General features: G+C 38.7%; 1 protein-coding gene across 1 annotated transcript; it reads right to left on the bottom strand.

Annotated features, from left to right (window-relative positions):
• Positions 1-12,955: 12,955 nt before the first annotated feature.
• Positions 12,956-13,324, bottom strand: LOC138906228 (uncharacterized). The gene has a single exon (XM_070194759.1). It carries the CDS (start codon positions 13,322-13,324, stop codon positions 12,956-12,958), a length of 369 nt encoding a protein of 122 aa, XP_070050860.1.
• Between the last annotated feature and the right edge of the window lie 5,966 nt (positions 13,325-19,290).

Raw genomic sequence — 19,290 nt, 5'->3', positions numbered from 1 at the left:
CAACAGGTTCAAAGAGTTATCCCATCATACTCTTACTTTGGTTCCTACAACCATAGAGTGAGTCCACAGATTCATTAAAAGACTTAGTTATGATCTTAGATTCTGTATGACTTGGAGGCTACAAGTTGATAATTCATTCCAGCAAGTGGTGGAAATTGCCAAGATGTTAGAACGTGTTTGAGGTGAGGAAAAGAAAACTAGGGAGACCAAGAGGTCTCGAGGTTCAGTAGAATTCAGTGGATGCTACTCTGCAACTATAACTCATTACGGCGAAGACTCGAGCAGTCTATCAGCTCAGTTCGTGCATTAGATTACTCGGGGTGCACCAATAAGTTCTTTTATGGCACCATCGACACGACATTCCTATAATGGTTATTCCAGTTATCTGGCACATACTCAGTATGAGCAGCAGAACCCGCAGAGGGGTTGTTATGAGTATGATGGCACTAGGCACATCATGAGAATTGTCCCAGAATTGGGAGACACATATTATATCAGAGCAATCAAGCCACGACTCCATTTCAGTTGCTACTCTACCTACATATTCAGTTAGGGGTGGAGGACAGGTGGGTAGAGGGCGTCCTAGAGGTGGAGGCCCAGCCCATTGATATAATTGCTATGAATTGGCTGAGGTCGTTACACCAGATGGTGTCATTACAAGTATGATTTAATTCATAATAGAGGAGCACTATTCTTATTTTGATTCGATTCTGATTATCGATGTGAGATCTCTTTTAATACTCCTTATATAGTGAGTTTGTGAATTTGTACTCTACTCGCGTATTTATCCCTCTTGGGAGATTTGATGGTGTTAGCATGTGTCTATCATTTTTGTTTTGTACACTACTGAGGTCTATGAGTCCAAAAGTGACTTTTTGATACTCACTACCGTGGATTTTGATATAATTTTGGGATAACTGATTACCATTTTATGAATTATATGTCCTACCGGTATGGGGGTTCATTATGTGTTGTGATTTTGTTTGACGAAAATTATTTTAAAGAAGAAAATGGAAGATTTTGATTGCACGATGTGCATATTACTTGTCACTCAGAACTGAGGATGAGATCCTCGCATTTTAATATGATTTGTTATGTTTAAACCAGGATACAAGCCGCGGTGGAAGTTATATAAGGACGAGATCCGTGTGATGAAACTTTATGTATTTAAATTCTCCCTTATGAAATTAAATTTTTACTATAGTACTAATAGGGAGTCATGCCTGTTAGGCTTATTTGAAAATTCTTGTATGAATTTATCTGTGCATAATTAGCCATGTTCGTGTTATAATTATTGAGTTTTAACCTATGAGGTGAGTGCCCATGTGACGTTAATTGTGACTCATTAATTAAGGTAAATAATTATGAGGTCTTCATGCCTCGTGTCTCGATGTCAGTATTGTGAAGGTTTGAAACGAGATTTTTGTTAACATGAAGTTAAACGACGATGTTGTAATTAGCTATGAACAATTATTATGACCAGAGATGTGGTTATGGGCATATGCATATTGCAATACGTTATGTGGTTGTGTCGTGCGAGCATAGGCACGAGTTGCTACAGCTGGCTGAGACTAATATCGTGTATTGATATGAAAATCGGACCTTTTTAAAAATGATTGGAGTGTAAAAAAATTGATTTTATGGTTTATAAGTGTGGATAGGATAATTAAACTCAATTGAGATGGTGTTATCGAACCTATGTCGGTTGCGGTGACGTGGTATAACCAGTGAGTTTATGTGTAAGAGTAGAATCAGCAATTTGAAAACCTCAGAATAATTCTTAGCATATTCGGGGATGGACATTTGTTTAAGAGGTGGAGGATGTAATGACCTGACTTATCATTTTGAGAATTAGCGTCCCGTTTAGCGGCTTAAGATCTTGTGCAGCTTCATAATGCATATTATAAATTGCGTGTGTGGTCGAGTTTGATTTTCGGACGTTTCAGGATCAAATTGGGAGAACAATTCTTATTTAAGAAGCTTAAAAGAAAAGAGTTGACCGGAGAGTTTGAATTTAGTGAAAATAACTCTGGAATAGAGTTTTGATGGTTCAAATAGATCTGTATGGTGATTTTTGACTTAGGAGTGTGTTCGGATATTCATTTGGAAGTCCGTAGTTGATTTTGGCTTAAATATAGAAAAGGTTGTAAATGAAAGGTTTGGAAGTTTGACCGGGAGTTGAATTTATTGATATCAGGGTCAGAATCCAGTTATGGAAATTTTTATAGGTCCGTTATGTCATTTATGACTTGTGTGCAAAATTCGAGTTCAATCGGACTTGATTTAATAGGTTTCGGCATCGAATGAAGAATTAGGATATTTCTAGAATATTTCGACGTCGTTTCTTTAAGCATAAGTAGTTTCATACTAATAAAATGAGATTCAAATTCAGTTTTGATTGAAGCATTAGATTCGTATTGAAATTACGGAGCCATAGTAAAACAAAATCGTCGAATTAGGACATCGTATGAGAGAGTTATGCCATTTTCGGGCGAAATAGAAAACAATTATCATATCCAGCGCCCAGGGTAGTGTGGGTCGCTAGCCCTAGTGCTGGGAATTTTAGAGTTCTAAAAACGGGGCCACGGGTAGCGCCCCAAGCCACCTATGGCGCTAAAAATGTTATATACTTATCTCGGGGTTCATTTTTCCGCATTCTTCTTGGCCGAATTTTGGGGGTTTCCTCCACTCTCTCAAGACTTCCAACTCCCCCCATCTCCAAGGTGAGTAATCCTTACTAATTTAGTGTTTCATTCTATCATTTTCACTCTAAAACTAACTCATTCCACCATAAAATCCTTAGATCTTCAGGAAATTTCTTCCAGAATTCGAAAGAGGTTTTTGGCAAGATTTCTTCCAAAAGGTAATCCTTCACCCTTAGAGATATATGCATGGATTTATTATGAGTATGTGAGCAAGAAATAAGTATTAACACTTATTGGATGGTTCTTAGAAGCTATAAATACTTAAACTAGATTATTGGGTGTTGTAGAGATTTTGTAATGAATTAATTAGCAATAATTGAGTGGATATGAGTTCATTGATGATTGTAATGGTGCTAAAGAATGGTGTTTGTAGAAAAAAGATGGTTTAGTATCTCTTGTTGTTGGGAATGAGGGATTGTTGAATGAAGAAATACCATTACTAGAGGTAGTAAAATTATATGTACTCTAGGTATTTGATAAAATGCCTAAATGACCAAAAATCTAGAAATTTGTTTACTAATATTGGTGCAATTATATTGCATTATTATAGATTGAAATTTGTTTAGTGTGGTGGACCATCATAGTATTATTAAGGGGTGAATTTCAGATTTGAGCCGTCCGGAAGTCATTTCATGAGAGAAGACCAATTGGGAATATCGGCCTAACTCCGTTAAGGTAAGTGTCTTGTCTAACTTTGTGTGGGGAAAACCACCCCTTAGGATTTGAGATGATTGTGTCATTCGCGTTATGTGAAGGTCTTGTATGCGAGGTGATGAGTGGGTACACGACCTATATTTGATATTTGAACGGTTTGGACTGTTAGGCTCCCTTCATGTAACTAATTGTAACTATCATTTCATGACTACATCTTTTGTGTCAGAATTGTTTGTACGTGCTTTACTTGAAATTGTTAGCACATATTCCATCTTCGTTGTCAAGATCACATTACATGCTAATATTTGATTGTAACCACTTGTTGAATTCATGTTTTACCTGCTACATGCCTTAATTGTCAATTGATGCTCATAATTGTGTCTTGGCTTATGGATTGTCATTTTCTTGCTATTTGATTTCGTGAGCTATCGTGTAACCTTTTTCATTAGTTGTGACTTATTTGCGTAGCCTCGTTATTCCTTTTGATTTTGTGGTACACCGTAGTTGGTTATAAATTGGTTGTTTAATTTGTATTGCTTGAGCAGCGAGTTACACGTCGCAACAGATGTATTTAATATTTAATTTGAGGAGCGGGTTGCACGCCGCAACAGATTGGTTGAATGTTTATATTGGGGAGCGGGTTGCACGCTGCAATAGAAATGATAATGATAAATGATAAATGAGAAATGATTATCATTGTATGGGATCGGGTTGCACGCCGCAACATATATGATTGTTATGGTATTGGATCGGGTTGCACGCCGCAACAAAATTTAATTGAAGGATTATATTGTGGGAATGGGTTGCACGCCGCAACATATGTACAAATATAAAATTATTGCAAAATTAAGTAATTCCCATTTGTGATTCTCATGATGCATTTCATGCTAGGACGGTTACTGTGATTTCAAAAATCACTTCATTGTATTTGATCATAATTAATTAACAGTCAATATATTAAAAATGGAATAATATGGACTTCTTGTGTGAGTCATTTTTTTGTTCCACTTGTGTGTCTTTCAAAAATAAAACTCGTATCTTATTCGGAGATTTACTAAATTAATTGTTGATTATATTTTTATTCAAATTGAACCTCAACTTTCTCATTATCTTATCGTCGTGTAATTTGTGTGAACAATTGTTATTTTATTTTACTTTAATGAATCTCATATTTATCTCATTAAAATTTGATTGAATGTCTTATTTGGTATAAATGCAATATTTTTATTGGATCTCATATACTTCTAAACTAAACTAAATTTATATTCTATTTTCACAACCTCTCTACTATTTTACCTTATTTGAATCCTAAATTGGCTCAATAACCCATTTGACGCTTCACTGTATTCAATTTGGAAATTGTAATTAAGTATGTTTAAATTATTCATTGGTCATCTTGGTTAATATTGATACGGAAACTATACATATGGTAGCATGGTAATTTTGCCGTGCAAAAGTGATTCGGAAAGATGTTTGCACAAGATGCCACATGTGTAAAAATTGGAAGTTGTGAATCATGATTTGAGGTTTCGAAGAGTGATACCTCGGGTAATTATGTTGAAATGCATGCATTATAAATAATTTAATTGATTGATTGGTCATATGATTCCTTACTAGAATCCATTCATATGTCATTTGTACTCTGACTATGTTGTTGCTTAATTACTTGATTGTTTTCTCATTGCTATTCGTGTTCTCATTGTTGATTTGAATTGGAAATTATTTTGTTATTGGACTTACATTGATATTATTTTCTTGTTAGCTTTATGTAGCATTTTGTACAGGTTTATATGTCCGGTAGGTGTCTTGACCTGACCCCGTCACTACTCTACGGAGGTTAGGCTTGATACTTACTGGGTACCGCTGTGGTGTACTCATGCTATTCTTCTACACCTTTTTTGTGAAGATCCAGGTACCTCAGTGTTGTTGATAATCTTGCTAATTTATTTGACATTGCTATGGTGACTTAAGGTATACCTGTTGTCACGTTCGCAGGCCTCAATGTCACCTTCTGATATTTTCCTGCACTGTTGATTCTATTCTGGAACAGTTGTATTTAGATATTTTTCTAGTAAACTCTGTAGACCTTGTGACTTGTACTACAAGTTTTGGGATTGTAGGAAATTTTTATTTCATATTAAATTAATTATTCAGTTGATTTATTATTATTATTTCAACTGAATTGTTAAAAATGGCTGAAATTATTCTAACGTTGGCTTTTCTAGCAAGTGAAATGTTAGGCGTCATCACGGTTCCGGAGGTGGGAATTTCGGGTCGTGACAAAAAAAGAAAAATAATTGATCAATATGACACTATGAAGGAGTCTCATAAAGAAATTCATAATTTAACCAACCCTGAGATTCATGAGGAAATCACTGAGCCTGAGACTCAAGAAAATAAGGAACTATCAATAAATCCAATTGATATTGAGACGAATTTGAATTGATTAGACATAGTGCTGGATTATGTCTTTGCATATATTGTTGCATCTAGCATTGTGCAAAATAATGAGGATCTTGAACCTCAATCTGTTGGAGAATGTCGACAAAGACGTGATTGACCAAAATGGCAAGAAGCATTCCAATCAGAGTTGAATTCACTTGCTAAACGTGAAGTTTTTGAACATGTAGTCCAAACACCTAATGGTGTTACGCATGTTGGCTATAAATGGGCTTTTGTACGTAAGAGGAATGAGAAAACTGAGGTACAAAGATATAAGGCACGCCTTGTTGCACAAGAATTTTCACAAAGGCCTATTGTCGATTATGAAGAGACATATTCACCTGTTATGTATGCGATAACATTTCGTTATCTCATTAGTTTTGATGTCCATGAAAAACTTGACATGTATTTAATGGATGTGATTACAACCTACCTTTATGGCTCATTTGATAATGAGATACACATAAAAAATCCCGAATGATTTAAAATTCATGACGCACATAATTCAAAGTCTCGGGGAATGTTTTTAACCAGATTGCAAAGATCTTTGTATGGTTTAAAGGAATCAGGACGAATGTGGTATAACCACCTTAATGGGTATTTATTAAAGCAAGGTTATATAAATGATGCCATTTGTCTTTATAAAATAATATCGGAGTTTGTTGTACTTGTGGTATATGTATTAGAACTCCTATAGAACTGCAAAAGCCAATTGATTATTTAAATAAGAAGTTTGAGATGAAAGATCACGGAAAGACAAAATTATGTATCGGTTTGCAAATTGAACATTTGGCAAACGGGATATTTGTTCATCAATCTTCCTACACAGAAAAAGTATTGAAATGGTTTTACATGGATGGAGCACATCCGTTAAATACTCCAATATTTGTTCGATCACTTGATGTGAATAAGAACCCATTCTGACCTCAAGAAAAGAATGAAGAGCTTCTTGGCCCTGAAGTACCATATCTTAGTGCAATTAGTGTACTAATATATCTTGCTAATACTACAAGGCATGACATAAATTTTTCAATTAATGTCTTAGTAAGATATAACTCTGCTCCTACAAAGAGACATTGGAATGGAATTAAACACATGTTGAAGTATCATAAAGGGACTATCGATATAGGCTTATTTTATGACAATGACTGCAGTCCCGATTTTGTGAGTTATACCGATGCTGGGTATTTATTTGACATACATAAGGATCAATCTCAAATAGGCTATGTGTTTACATATGGAGGTACTGCCATATCTTGGTGATCGACTAAGCAATCATTCGTGACTACTTTATTTAATCATGTTGAGGTAATTGCTATTCATGAATCAAGTCGAGAATGTGTGTGGTTGGGGTCTATAATACATCATATTTGAGAGAAATGTGGTTTGAAGTGTGACAAACTACCCACGATTTTATATGAAGACAATGCAGCATACATAGCCCAATTGAAGGGAGGATTCATAAAAGAAGATAAGACAAAGCACATTTCACCAAAGTTATTTTTCATACATGATCTTCAAAAGAATAGTGATATAAATGTGCAACATATTTGTTCAAGTGATAATATGGCTGATTTGTTTACCAAATCTCTACCGACGTCAACCTACAAAAAGCTAGTTTACAAGATTGGGATGCGAATGCTCAAAGATATGAATTGGCGCTCTTATCAAGGGATTTAATACGCGTTGTACTCTTTTTCCTTACAAGATTTTGTCCCACTAGATTTTTCTTGCAAAGTTTTTAATGAGGCTACAAAATGGCGTATTTCTAAACATGTGTACTCTTTTTCCTTCACTAAAATATTTTTTTACTAGGTTTTATTTTAGTTAAAGTTTTAACGAGACACATTATCTGTTGAATAGACATGCAACAGAGAGTGCACATGAAGAGTAAATTAAAATATAATCACCAAGTAAACAATGATATATATATATATATATATGAAAGTAAGTAGAAATAAAACCATTATATGAATTAACAAATAATGAAAAAAAAAACTATATTTACTTAAAGACATATGGAAAACAAACAACCAAGGGAATGAAGATGGGGGTATACAAACAAAGCCACAAACAAAACAGTAAAATTATAAGATGCATATAACGGTAAACAACTAAAATAAGAAAGTAAATAAGACGATCACACAAACATCTCTCATAGAAATAAAATCCATTATGGTAAGAACCTAAGTATCTTCAGCAGAGTCGCCATGTTGTCGCGCCTCATTTTCATGTGAAATCAGGTTTCGACATGTGAAAACTCTTTTAAAATTGGTAGAAAAAGAGAACAGTTACCACCTAACAATTTTAAGGTACGTTAGAGCACCTATTTGCAAGTAACTCCGGTTAGAACTAACTGGTATCACCAAAGATCGGGTAAGGGTTCAAGTTACCTCGAAGAGAAGGTGTTAGGCACTTTTCAAGGTCCACAAATGTGATTCCAGGCCGAAATTTAAACTATGTGGGATTATTGGATAAACTAATTAAACTGATATTTACTATTAACCTATAAGACTTAGGTGATTAGATACATTAGTCCATTTACATATACACTAATGTCTGCTTGCTTAAACGAGCTTAAAAGAAAAAGGAAAGAACATAACATCTTAGTTTGAATGGCTAAATGCCTGACATATTATAAAATTCAACGCGACAAAGGCTAAAGAAATGAATTTGGAAAGTAACCAATTACAATTACACCAAGGCATTTGGATACACTTTTTAAAATATGAGAACTACACAACATTGTGACCCCAATTTCCCTCCGTAGGATGTCGTGATGACACCTAGGCTTTAAGACTAGGTAAGCCTAACATACATGCAAATATTAACTGAGAAAATAACTCAACAACTATCATAAAAGAACTTCACAACTCAATAGAACAAAGACTCCCAAAATCTGTCTATACCAAGTCACGAGCTCTACGAGAGTATACTGAATATCCCTATACCACAACATCTATAACAAGGAAAATATGAAATAGAACTAGATAGAGCGTGACTCCGAGGCCTACGGACGCCGGCAGGTATACCTTGAAGTCTTCAAATCTGAGCTCGACTCACTAGCGCCTAGGATGGTAAGAGATACCTGAATCTATACAAAAGATGTGCAAAAGCGTAGCATGAGTACACCACAACGGTACCCAGTAAGTACCAAGCCTAACCTCGGTAGAGTAGTGACGAGGTCAAGTCAAGGCCCTACTGGAATAAATAAGAAAACTGAATAGGTATATGACAATGTAATAATGATAAACAATGACGAAATATACCAAGAATAGCTGCGCTAAAGTAAGGCAAATAAGGCATCACGGAAGAAAACAAGGAATAATATGCCAAGGAAACAAAGCAACCTAAACACAAGTGATGTAATAAAAAGGTATCAACAAGAATCACTACCGAGGTACCGCATCGTAGTATCATATCACAAAACAAATCACAATTATTCCTTATATCACCGCAAAAGCCTTGCATTTAGTTTTAAAAATAATTTTTCTGAAATAGCTACCCGCGTTTTAGCCTACCTTATCATACTGCGTGGCTTCAAGTAGTTCCCTTACTAGCAACATGCGTATCAAGCCCACCTTATCTCACTGCATGCGTTTCAACCCCCAATCCTGATACCACTGCATACGTATCAATATCACAACATATCACAAATCACACCTTAAGTGCCCAATACCACAATATGCCAAAAAAGTCAATAATAATAGTGTTTCCACAATAATTAGCCCATGGCTCAACCACAACAAGAACAAGAACAATGATATAGCAGTCGCCGTATCCAGAAGAACTAGCAGTCGCCAAATCCAGAAGCACCTAGATCTACACATGGGGTGCAGGGTGTAGTATGAGTACAACCAACTCAGCAAGTAACAACACTAAATAAAGAACTGAAAGTAGTGACGATCTTCACAACTGAGTCCAATTACAGTAAATTCCAACATAACAAGGTAGGCATGCTTTCAAGTTCAACATTTAAGGTCAAAACAGTAATTTCATGTCATGTTCAACTGAAACATAAGATAATATCTCTCAGAAATTTTCAAAACAATGATAGATGACAGCTGAAGTGCACAATAATGAAATCAAATGCATCCTCTCAAGACCACAGTCACTCAACCTTTCCACTAGCTCAGCACTCAGCACTCAGCACTCGCACTCAGCACTCGCACTCAGTAGGTACATGCGCTCACTAGGGGGTATGTATAGACTCCGGAGGGGCTCCTTCATCCCAAGCGCTATAACCCGCACGGACAACTCACGTGCTATAGTATGACTATTTGGATCCGCACAGACAACTCACGTGCTATAGTATAATATCTGGATCCGCATGGACAACTCACATGCTACACGGACAACTCATGTGCTATAATATAATATCTGGATCCGTACGGACAACTCACGTGCTATAGTATAGTATCTCACAATCCGGTCCTCAGCCTCACTCAGTCAAAAATCTCTCGGGCTCTCAATAATCATGAAAATCACCCAAATAATAATGATATGATGCATTAATAATGAACAATAGAGACTGAGATAAAATAAACAAGTAAATTGTGACTGAGTACAAAACAACAATTTAGCAGATAATTCAACATGTACACGACCTCTATGGGTCCCTACAGTGCCAACACATAATCTAAACATGATTTGTGGTTCAATTTCTCTACTATATGGAGAACATACAGATAATAACATTTTATTCAACTACACAGTTCCATGGAATTTGACCAAGTCGCAATCCCTACGGTGCACGCCCACATGCCTGTCACCTAGCTTTTACTTACCTCAAACCATCTAATTCTTTATTCTGCAATGCCTTTGCCTCACCAATCGGCCTCCAAACGCCTCGAATCTAGCCACAAATAATTCGATTCAGTCAAAACAAATTATAGGAATTAATTCCTTATGAAAGTACTAAATTTTCCGACAAAAATCCGAAATTGCACTAAATAATCGCCCCACGTCTCAGAACCCGACAAAAATTACAAACTATGAACGCCCATCCAATACGATTCCAACCATACAAATTTTACCAAAATTCTGACATCAAATCGACCCTCAAATCTCCAATTAAAGTCTTTGAAGATTTCTACCACTTTCAACCCAATTTTTACCCATTTGAACTCAACAATCTTTTCACAAACCTTATTGGTACGTGTATGTATAAATAATACTCTTACACTCAACAATCATACTCCTAATCACTTATCTTTACTAAACTCGAAATTGAAGACTAAGGTTAGAAATTCTTACATCTTTGAAGCCCTAGCAAGATCCTTATGAAATCTTCAAACCTTTAACAAGAATTGATTGACAAATGGCTAGGTCTTCACTTTCTCTCTCTAAGATGCTCTCACCTCTCTCTAAAATATTAGATGAAACCCTTCAAAATGACCCCTAATAGTGCTTTATAAGAATGGGGTTGGGTTTATAAAAACCAAAAAAATGAAGCCCCGAAACACACTCTGTGGTCGCATATGCGACCCCATAATGCTCCTACGGCCCGCATAATGTGTCGCAAAAAGGCCCTCTGGAACTAGGCAATATTGTTTCAGTCTGCGGCCGTTATGCGGTCTGCAGACCTATTCTACGGTCGCATAATGCACCACTGAAATGATATGCGGTCGCATAATGCGCCGCAGAACTTCCTCCATACTTGCCCCACTTCTGATTCACTCTGCGGCCATTATGCGGTCCACAGAGTGATTCTACGCCCGCATAGTGGGCCGCAGAAATGACCTTTTTCCAGCAAATATTTTCCTTTACTCCCCGGTGCATAGTTCGGCACCATGAAACCTTAATTTCCTTAGCAAATATTTTCCGGGGTCGTTACACATGAGTCTACATCCGATCACCCTTTTCAACTTAAGTTCTAAACCTTTGAACTAAGTGTTCCAAATCATTCCAAAACCTCACCGTACCCAAACCAATTACCCCGACAAGTCAAATAACAACCGAAAAGCACAATTTGAGCAATAAATGGGGAGATGGGGTTGTAATACTCGAAATGACCGGCCGGATCATTATAGAATTCAAAAGGTTAAATAATGAATAAGGAACGGAGAGAATAATAACTTCAACTAAACATGTAAAGACAATTAGCAAGAAAGAGATAAAACAAGAATTAATGATGTCAACTAAAGCATATGAAGATAGACTAATGATGATGAGTAAAACATATTATGGCAACTCAATTAAAGGCATGAAAGGAATCTATATAGCTAAAACCGGTCAATTACCACATTTATCCCATGTACACACTCATCACCTTGCATACATAATCACAAAACAACACCAATTCTAAAGGATAATTCCCTCACACAAAGTTAGGCAAGACACTTACCTCAAAACACGATAACTCAATCCACTAGTAAGAATTTCCCATGATTATCCAACTCTGAACGGCTCGAATCTAGCCAAAACAACTTCATACCGTAAATATAAACTATAGGAAGTTATTCCGAACAATAAATTACAATCTTTAAAGAGAAAAAAAAAGTCAACTCAAAATGTCAACCCGGGCCCGAGTCTCGGAACCCGACCAAACTTATAAAATCCAAACACCCATTTGACAACTAGATTAACCATACAAGACTTACTCAAATCCAACTTTAATTGCCTTTGAAATACCCAAAATTTAGTCTAAGAAGTTTTAAAATTTTCCCCAAATGTTTCAACTCAAATCACTAATTAAATGATAAAAATAATGATGGATTCCTATAATATAGCCAAATCTGAGTTATAATCACTTACCCTGATGATTTTCTCGAAAATCCCTCGAAATATCGCCACAAATCGAGCTCTCTAGGTCCAAAGATGGAAAATGAAATAAACACTCGATCTAAGCCTTTTCTGCCCAGCGACTTTCGCTTCTGCAGGGCTCACTGTCGCCCTTGCGGAAACATCAATCACAGGTGTGGTTCCAACTAAGGTTGGGAAAGTCCGCTTTTGCGGAGAAACATGCGCACCTATGCATCCGCTCCTGCAGAACCTGGGCGCATCTGCGCTCTCGCGCCTGCGGAAGGGCCGGTCGGGTCGTTACATCCTCCCCTCTTAAAACAAACGTTTTTCCTCGAACGAGTATAGAGACATACCTGAAGTGGTGAGAAGATGAGGATAACGGTTATGCATATCATGCTTGGTCTCCGAGATCACCTCCTCGATTGGTTGACCCCTCCACTGAACTTCATTGAATCAATTCTCTTCGACCTCAACTTTTGGACCTGCCTGTCCAAGATGGCCACCGGCTCCTCAACATAAGACAAATCCTTGTCCAACTGGACCGAGCTTAAATCCAACACAAAAGACAGATCACTGTGATACTTCCGGAGCATAGAAACATGGAATACCAGATGAACTGCAGCTAGACTAGATGGTAATGCATGCTTGTAAGCCACCTCACCAATCCTCTCAAGAAGCTCAAAAGGTACGATATACCTAGGGATCAACTTGCCCTTCTTCCCGAATCTCATAACACCCTTTATGGGCAAATCCCAGAGCAAGACCTTCTCTCCAACCATGAATACAACATCGCGAACCTTCCGATCCGCATAACTCTTCTGTCTAGATTGGGTTGTACGAAGCCGATCCTAAATCAATTTCACCTTTTCTAAAGCATCTAGAACCAAGTCAGTACCCAATAGCCTCGCCTCACCCGACTCAAACCTACCCACCGGAGACCGACACTGCCTCCCATACAAGGACATATACGGGGCCATCTGAATACTCGATTGGTAGTTGTTGTTGTAGGCAAACTCTGCAAGCGGAAAGAACTGATCCCAAGAACCCCCGAACTCCATAACACATAGGCACAAAGCATATCCTCAAATATTTGAATAGTGCACTCAGACTGTCCGTCCGTCTGATGGTGGAATGTTGTACTCAACTCGACTCGTGTGCTTAAATCAAATTGCACGATCTTCTAGAATCGCGATGTAAACTGTGTACCCCAATCAGCAATGATGGATATCGGCATGCCATGAAATCGAACAATCTCGCAAATATAGACCTGAGCCAGCTGCTCTGAAGAATAAATAGTCACCACAGGAATGAAATGAACCGACTTGGTCAACCTATCCATAATCACCCATATCGTGTCAAACTTATTCTGAGTCTGTGGGAGCCCAACAACGAAATCCATGGTAACTCTCTCCTATTTCCACTCAGGAATCTCAAGCCTCTGAAGCAACCCACCTGACCGCTGATGCTCGTACTTCACTTGCTGACAACTTAGGCATCGAGCTACATACTCCACTATGTCTTTCTTCATCCTCCTCCACCAATAGTGTTTCCTCAAGTCCTGATACATCTTAGCAGCACCCGGATGAATGGAGTACCGCGAACTGTGGGCCTCCTAAAGAATCAGCTCACGCAAACCATTCACATTGGGCACACATAGCCGACCCTGCATCTGTAACACACCGTCATACCCAATAGTAACCTCATTGGCATCACTGTGTCCTTGAGGATAAGTAAATAGGGGTCTTCATACTAACGCTCTCTTATGCGATCATATAGAGAATACCGAGAAACCATGCAACCCAGAACTCAACTCAGCTTTGAAACATCCAATCAAACAAACTGGTTGTCCAAGGCCTGAATACTTAATGTTAATGGCCTTTCCGCTGCCGGTAGATATGCTAAACCGCACAACCTCTCTGCCTTTCGACTCAAGGAATTGGCCCTCCTGGAATTATATAGAATGGTGATATCATAGTCCTTAAGAAACTCTAAACATCTCCGCTGCCGCAAGTTAAGATCCTTCTGTTTGAATAGATGCTGCAAACTCCGGTGGTCGGTATAGATCTCACAAGGGACAATGTACAAATAGTGTTTCCAAATCTTCATGGCATGAACAATAGCTGTTAATTCCAGGTAGTGGACAGGATAATTCTTTTCATGCACCTTCACCTGTCTATAAGAGTAGGAAATCACCCTATGATCTTGCATCAGCACTGCGCCGATGCCAACACGTGATGCATCACATTATACAGTGTAAGACCTCGAACCTGTAGGCAGCACCAACAATGGGGTTGTACTCAAAGCAGTCTTGAGCTTTTGAAAGCTCTCCTCACACTCCTCAGTCCATATAAATGGAGCACCCTTATGGGTCAACCTTGTCATAGGTGCAATAATAGATAAGAAACCCCCTACGAAACGACGGTAATACCCTGCCAAACCAAAAAACCTCCGGATCTCAGTAGTTGACGACGATATGGGCCAACTCTGCACTACTTCAATCTTGTTTGGATCCACCTTGATCCCCTCACTCGACACCACATGACCCAAAAACACCACTAAATCAAGACAAAATTCACACTTTGAAAACTTTGCATACAACTTCTTTTCTTTAAAGGAATGGAGCACAATCATCAAATTATGCTCATGATCCTCCCATCTCTGGGAGTACACCAAGAGTCAATATAGGGAGGGAATACACTATTCATAAAGTGCATAAATGCTGCTGGGGAGTTGGTGTAACAACCCGATAGGTCGTTTTGAGATTATTAGCTAAGATCCCCTAATTATTGCTCCCTATATTTCATTTTGTGGTTATGTGACTTGTCGGGATGTTTGGTTTTGGGTTCGGGAGTGTTTCAGAGTGAAATGGGACACATAGTCCCTAAATTGGAAGTTTAAGTCGTAGGAGTTGACCATAGTTTGACTTATGTGAGGACGACTCCAGAATGGAGTTTTAATATTTCCAATAGCTCCGTGGAGTGATTTTGGTCTTAGGAGCGTGTCTTGATGATGATTTGGAGGTTCGTAGGTCATTTCGGCGTTAATTGGCAAAAGTTGGAAAGTAGGAAGAATTTTAGGAAATTTGACCGGGAGTGGACTTTCTGATATCAGGGTCGGATTCCAATTCTGAAAGTTGAAATAGGTTCGTAACGTCAATTATGACTTGTGTGCAGAATTTGGTGTCAATCAGAGTTGTTTCGATATGAATCGGTGTCGGTTTCGAAATTTCGAAGTTCATAGTTGCTAAGATTGAATTTGGGTTGCGTTTCATTGAATTTGTGTTTTTTGATGTGGTTTTAGGCCTCGAGTAGGTCCAGTAGGTGTTTTGGAATTAGTTGGTATACTCGGACGAGGTCCCGGGGGGGAGGGGGTGTGCTTCGGATTTATATCGATCAATTGTTGGACTTATGCATTTATGAAAATCCTATCTTCTGGTGTCATCGCACCTGCGTAGGGTATGACCGCATGTGCGGACTCGCATGTACGTGTAAGGAAGCACAGGAGTGGAGAAGTAAGCACATGCCATAGCTCGAAGGTGCGGAAAAGGTTCCGCAGGAGCGACTTCGCTTCTCCGATGGAGAGGATCGCAGGTGCGTACCTGAGCGCACATGCGACGCGCGAGCCATAGGTGCGCATGTGAGGGTGCGTGTGTTTTTCTGCAGAAGCGGATCCTTTAAACTTAAGTGCAGTCCACACCTGTGATGGGTTTTCCACAGGTGCCGAACCGCATATGCGGCTAAGGCTTCGCAGAAGCGATTCTTCTAGGCAGAAAAAGGAAACAATCGAGAGTTTGATTTCATTTTCATTTTGGGACTTTGTGAGCTCAGATTGAGGCGAGATTTTGAGGGATTTTCAGAGGAAGTGTTGGGGTAAGCATTCTTGACTTGTTTTTGATTAATTCCCATGAATTTACTGTTAATTACACCTTTTAAATATTGTTTTGGAGTTTAAAATTGGGGAAAAAGGTGTAGAAGTTCTTAAACCTTTTGAGAGGCAAAATGGAATCGGATTTGAATAATTCTTGTATGGTTGGACTCTATATCGAATGGGTATTCAGATTTTATAATTTTGGTCTGGACGGGGGGCCGGGTTGACTTTTTGGGACAATTTTCCAATTCTTTGCTAAAATCATTATTTCGTTATTTAAACTAGTTTCCTATAGTTATATTTAAAGTATGAAATTGTTTTAGCTAGATTCGAGCCGTTCAGAGTTGAAAAATCGAGGGAAAGGCTTTCTAATCGATTGATTGAGCATGGTTTGAGGTAAATGACTTGTCTAACCTTGTGGTGGGGGGGGATTCCCATTAGGATTTGGTACTGTGACGATAATTTGTGATATGTGAAGGCCGTGTACGCAATGTGACGAGTGCGTACACGGGCTAAATGTTGGAATTTCGATTTTAGCTATGTAGTTTCCTTTTCATGCCTTAATTGAGTTACTTTAGCATGTTGTAGTCATCATATTTAACCTAATTTCACATGTCTACTTGTCTTATCCCTTATTTGCAACTTATGTCACATGTTTAGTTGAATTACTTATTTTTCTTCATTTTCGTATTCATTACTTAACTGTGGAATTCTTTACTTGAAATTACTATCCTTGAAATATCTTGTTGTTGAGCTTGGTGTTGAATTGCAAGGCCGTGGTTATTTTGACGCAAGGTGTAAGTTGTGAAATATCATTTATTTAGTTGTTGTGTTTTGGCTTTCGTGTTATTGTTGAGGTGATTGTTTGGTTGTTTTGCACGAGGTTTTTATTGTGTTGTTGTTATTGTTGCATGAGGTTTCTGTCGTGCAGTTGTTATTGTTTGCACGAGGTTTCTGCCCTGTCGTTGTGATTATTGATACACATGCGGTGGTATAAGGTCTAGGTGTTGAAACGCATGCGGTGAGATAAGGTGGGCTTGATACGCATGGCTAGTAGGGGAACTACTAGAAGCCATGTGGTGTGATAAGGTGGGCTAAAATGCTGGATGTTATTTCGGGAAAAATAATTTTCAAAACCAAATATAAAGGCTCCTGCGGTGATATAAGGAAAGACGGTGAGTTATTTTATGATTTGGGACTACGAGGCGGTACCTCGGGAGTGCCCTTGTTGATCTTCTTTATTTGTTGTATTGTTTGGTTATTGTTTCCATAACATCTAAAATTCTTGTTTTCCTTTCGTGTTGTATTAGTTTTCCTTAATTCCGTGTTCCCGTAAATTCTTTATTCTTTACTTCCATGTCATTTCATTATACCATTATATCTTATGTCTTATTTCTTATTATCTCCAGTAGGGCCTTGATATGACCTCGTCACTACTCTACCGAGGTTAAGCTTGGCACTTACTGGGTACCATTGTGGTGTACTCATACTATGCTTCTGTACATGCTTTTTGCAGATCCAGGTACATCCTATCAGCCTTGGTGTTAGAGCGTTGTGTGGCTTGCTTATTGGAGACTTCAAGATACACCTGCCCGCGCCCGCAGGCTTCGTAGTCCCCTTCTACCCTATTCTTTTCTTATTTCTTTACATCTTTGTAGACAGTGATGTATAGGACTGTTTTGAGATTTAAATTATTATTTCGTTATTTCGCATTTTGTGTTAGGCTTATCTAGTCTTAGACTAGGTGTCGTCATGATATCTTACCGAGGGGATTTAGGATCGTGACAAGTTGGTATCAGAGATATAGGTTCATAGGTGTTAGGAGTCACAAGCAAGTTTAGTAGAGTCTTGCGGATCGGTACGGAGACGTCTGTACTTATCTTCGGGAGGCTATAGAATTGTTAGGAAAAGCTTCACTTCTTTGATTCCTTATCATACGAAATCTTTGACTTTGGATTCTAAATTTCTGTCTTTCTATTCTCTCACAGATGGTGAGGACACGTACAGCTGGATCAGATGACCAGACACACGCGCCCCTGCTAGATTCGCGAGAGGTCGGGGCCGGGGTAGAGGCCGATGACGTTCATGTGGTGCAGCCAGAGCACTCACATGAGCTGCTACAGAGGAGCCAGAGCACCTAAGACGCATTTACTACACCAACCCTCCAGGATACTCTTGCCCAGTTCCTGAGCATGTTCGGCACTTTAGCTCAGGCAAGGTTGATCCCACTTGCTCCTACCATATCTCAAGTCGAGCGAGGATCACAGACTCCCGCCGCCCGTACCCCTGAGCAGCGGGTCCAGGTCGACCAGGTCCCAGAGGTTATACCAGTACAGCCGGTAGCCCCAGTTCAGCCCGATGTTGGGGCAGCAGTTTCTGAGGGGGATCAGCTCAGGCTCGAGAGGTACAAGAAGTACCACCCTCCTACTTTCAGTGGCTTGGCGTCAGATGATGCCCAGGCACTCCCAAAATCTAGCTATACCAAGTCACGCGCTCTACGAGAGTATAGTAAATATCCCTATACAACATCTATAACAAGGAAAAAATGAATTAGAACTAGATAGAGCGTGACTCTGAGGCTTGCGGATGCCGATAGGTATACCTTGAAGTCTCCAAATTTGAGCTTGACGCACTGGCGCCTAGGCTGGTAAGAGGTACCTGGATCTTCACAAAAGATATGTAGAAGTGTAGCATGAGTACACCACAATGGTACCCAATAAGTGCCAAACCTAACCTCGGTAGAGTAATGACGAGGTCGGGTCAAGGCCCTACTGGAATAAATTAGAAAACTGAACAGGTATATGACAATGTAATAATGATAAACAACGGAAATGAAACAATGAAGAAATATACCAAGAATAGCTACGCTGAACTAAGG

The sequence above is a fragment of the Nicotiana tomentosiformis genome, chromosome 2, assembly GCF_000390325.3.
Source record: "Nicotiana tomentosiformis chromosome 2, ASM39032v3, whole genome shotgun sequence".
NCBI lineage: Eukaryota > Viridiplantae > Streptophyta > Magnoliopsida > Solanales > Solanaceae > Nicotiana > Nicotiana tomentosiformis.
The sequence above is the reverse complement of the archived record's forward strand: the minus strand, read 5'-3'. Positions and strand labels throughout refer to the sequence as shown.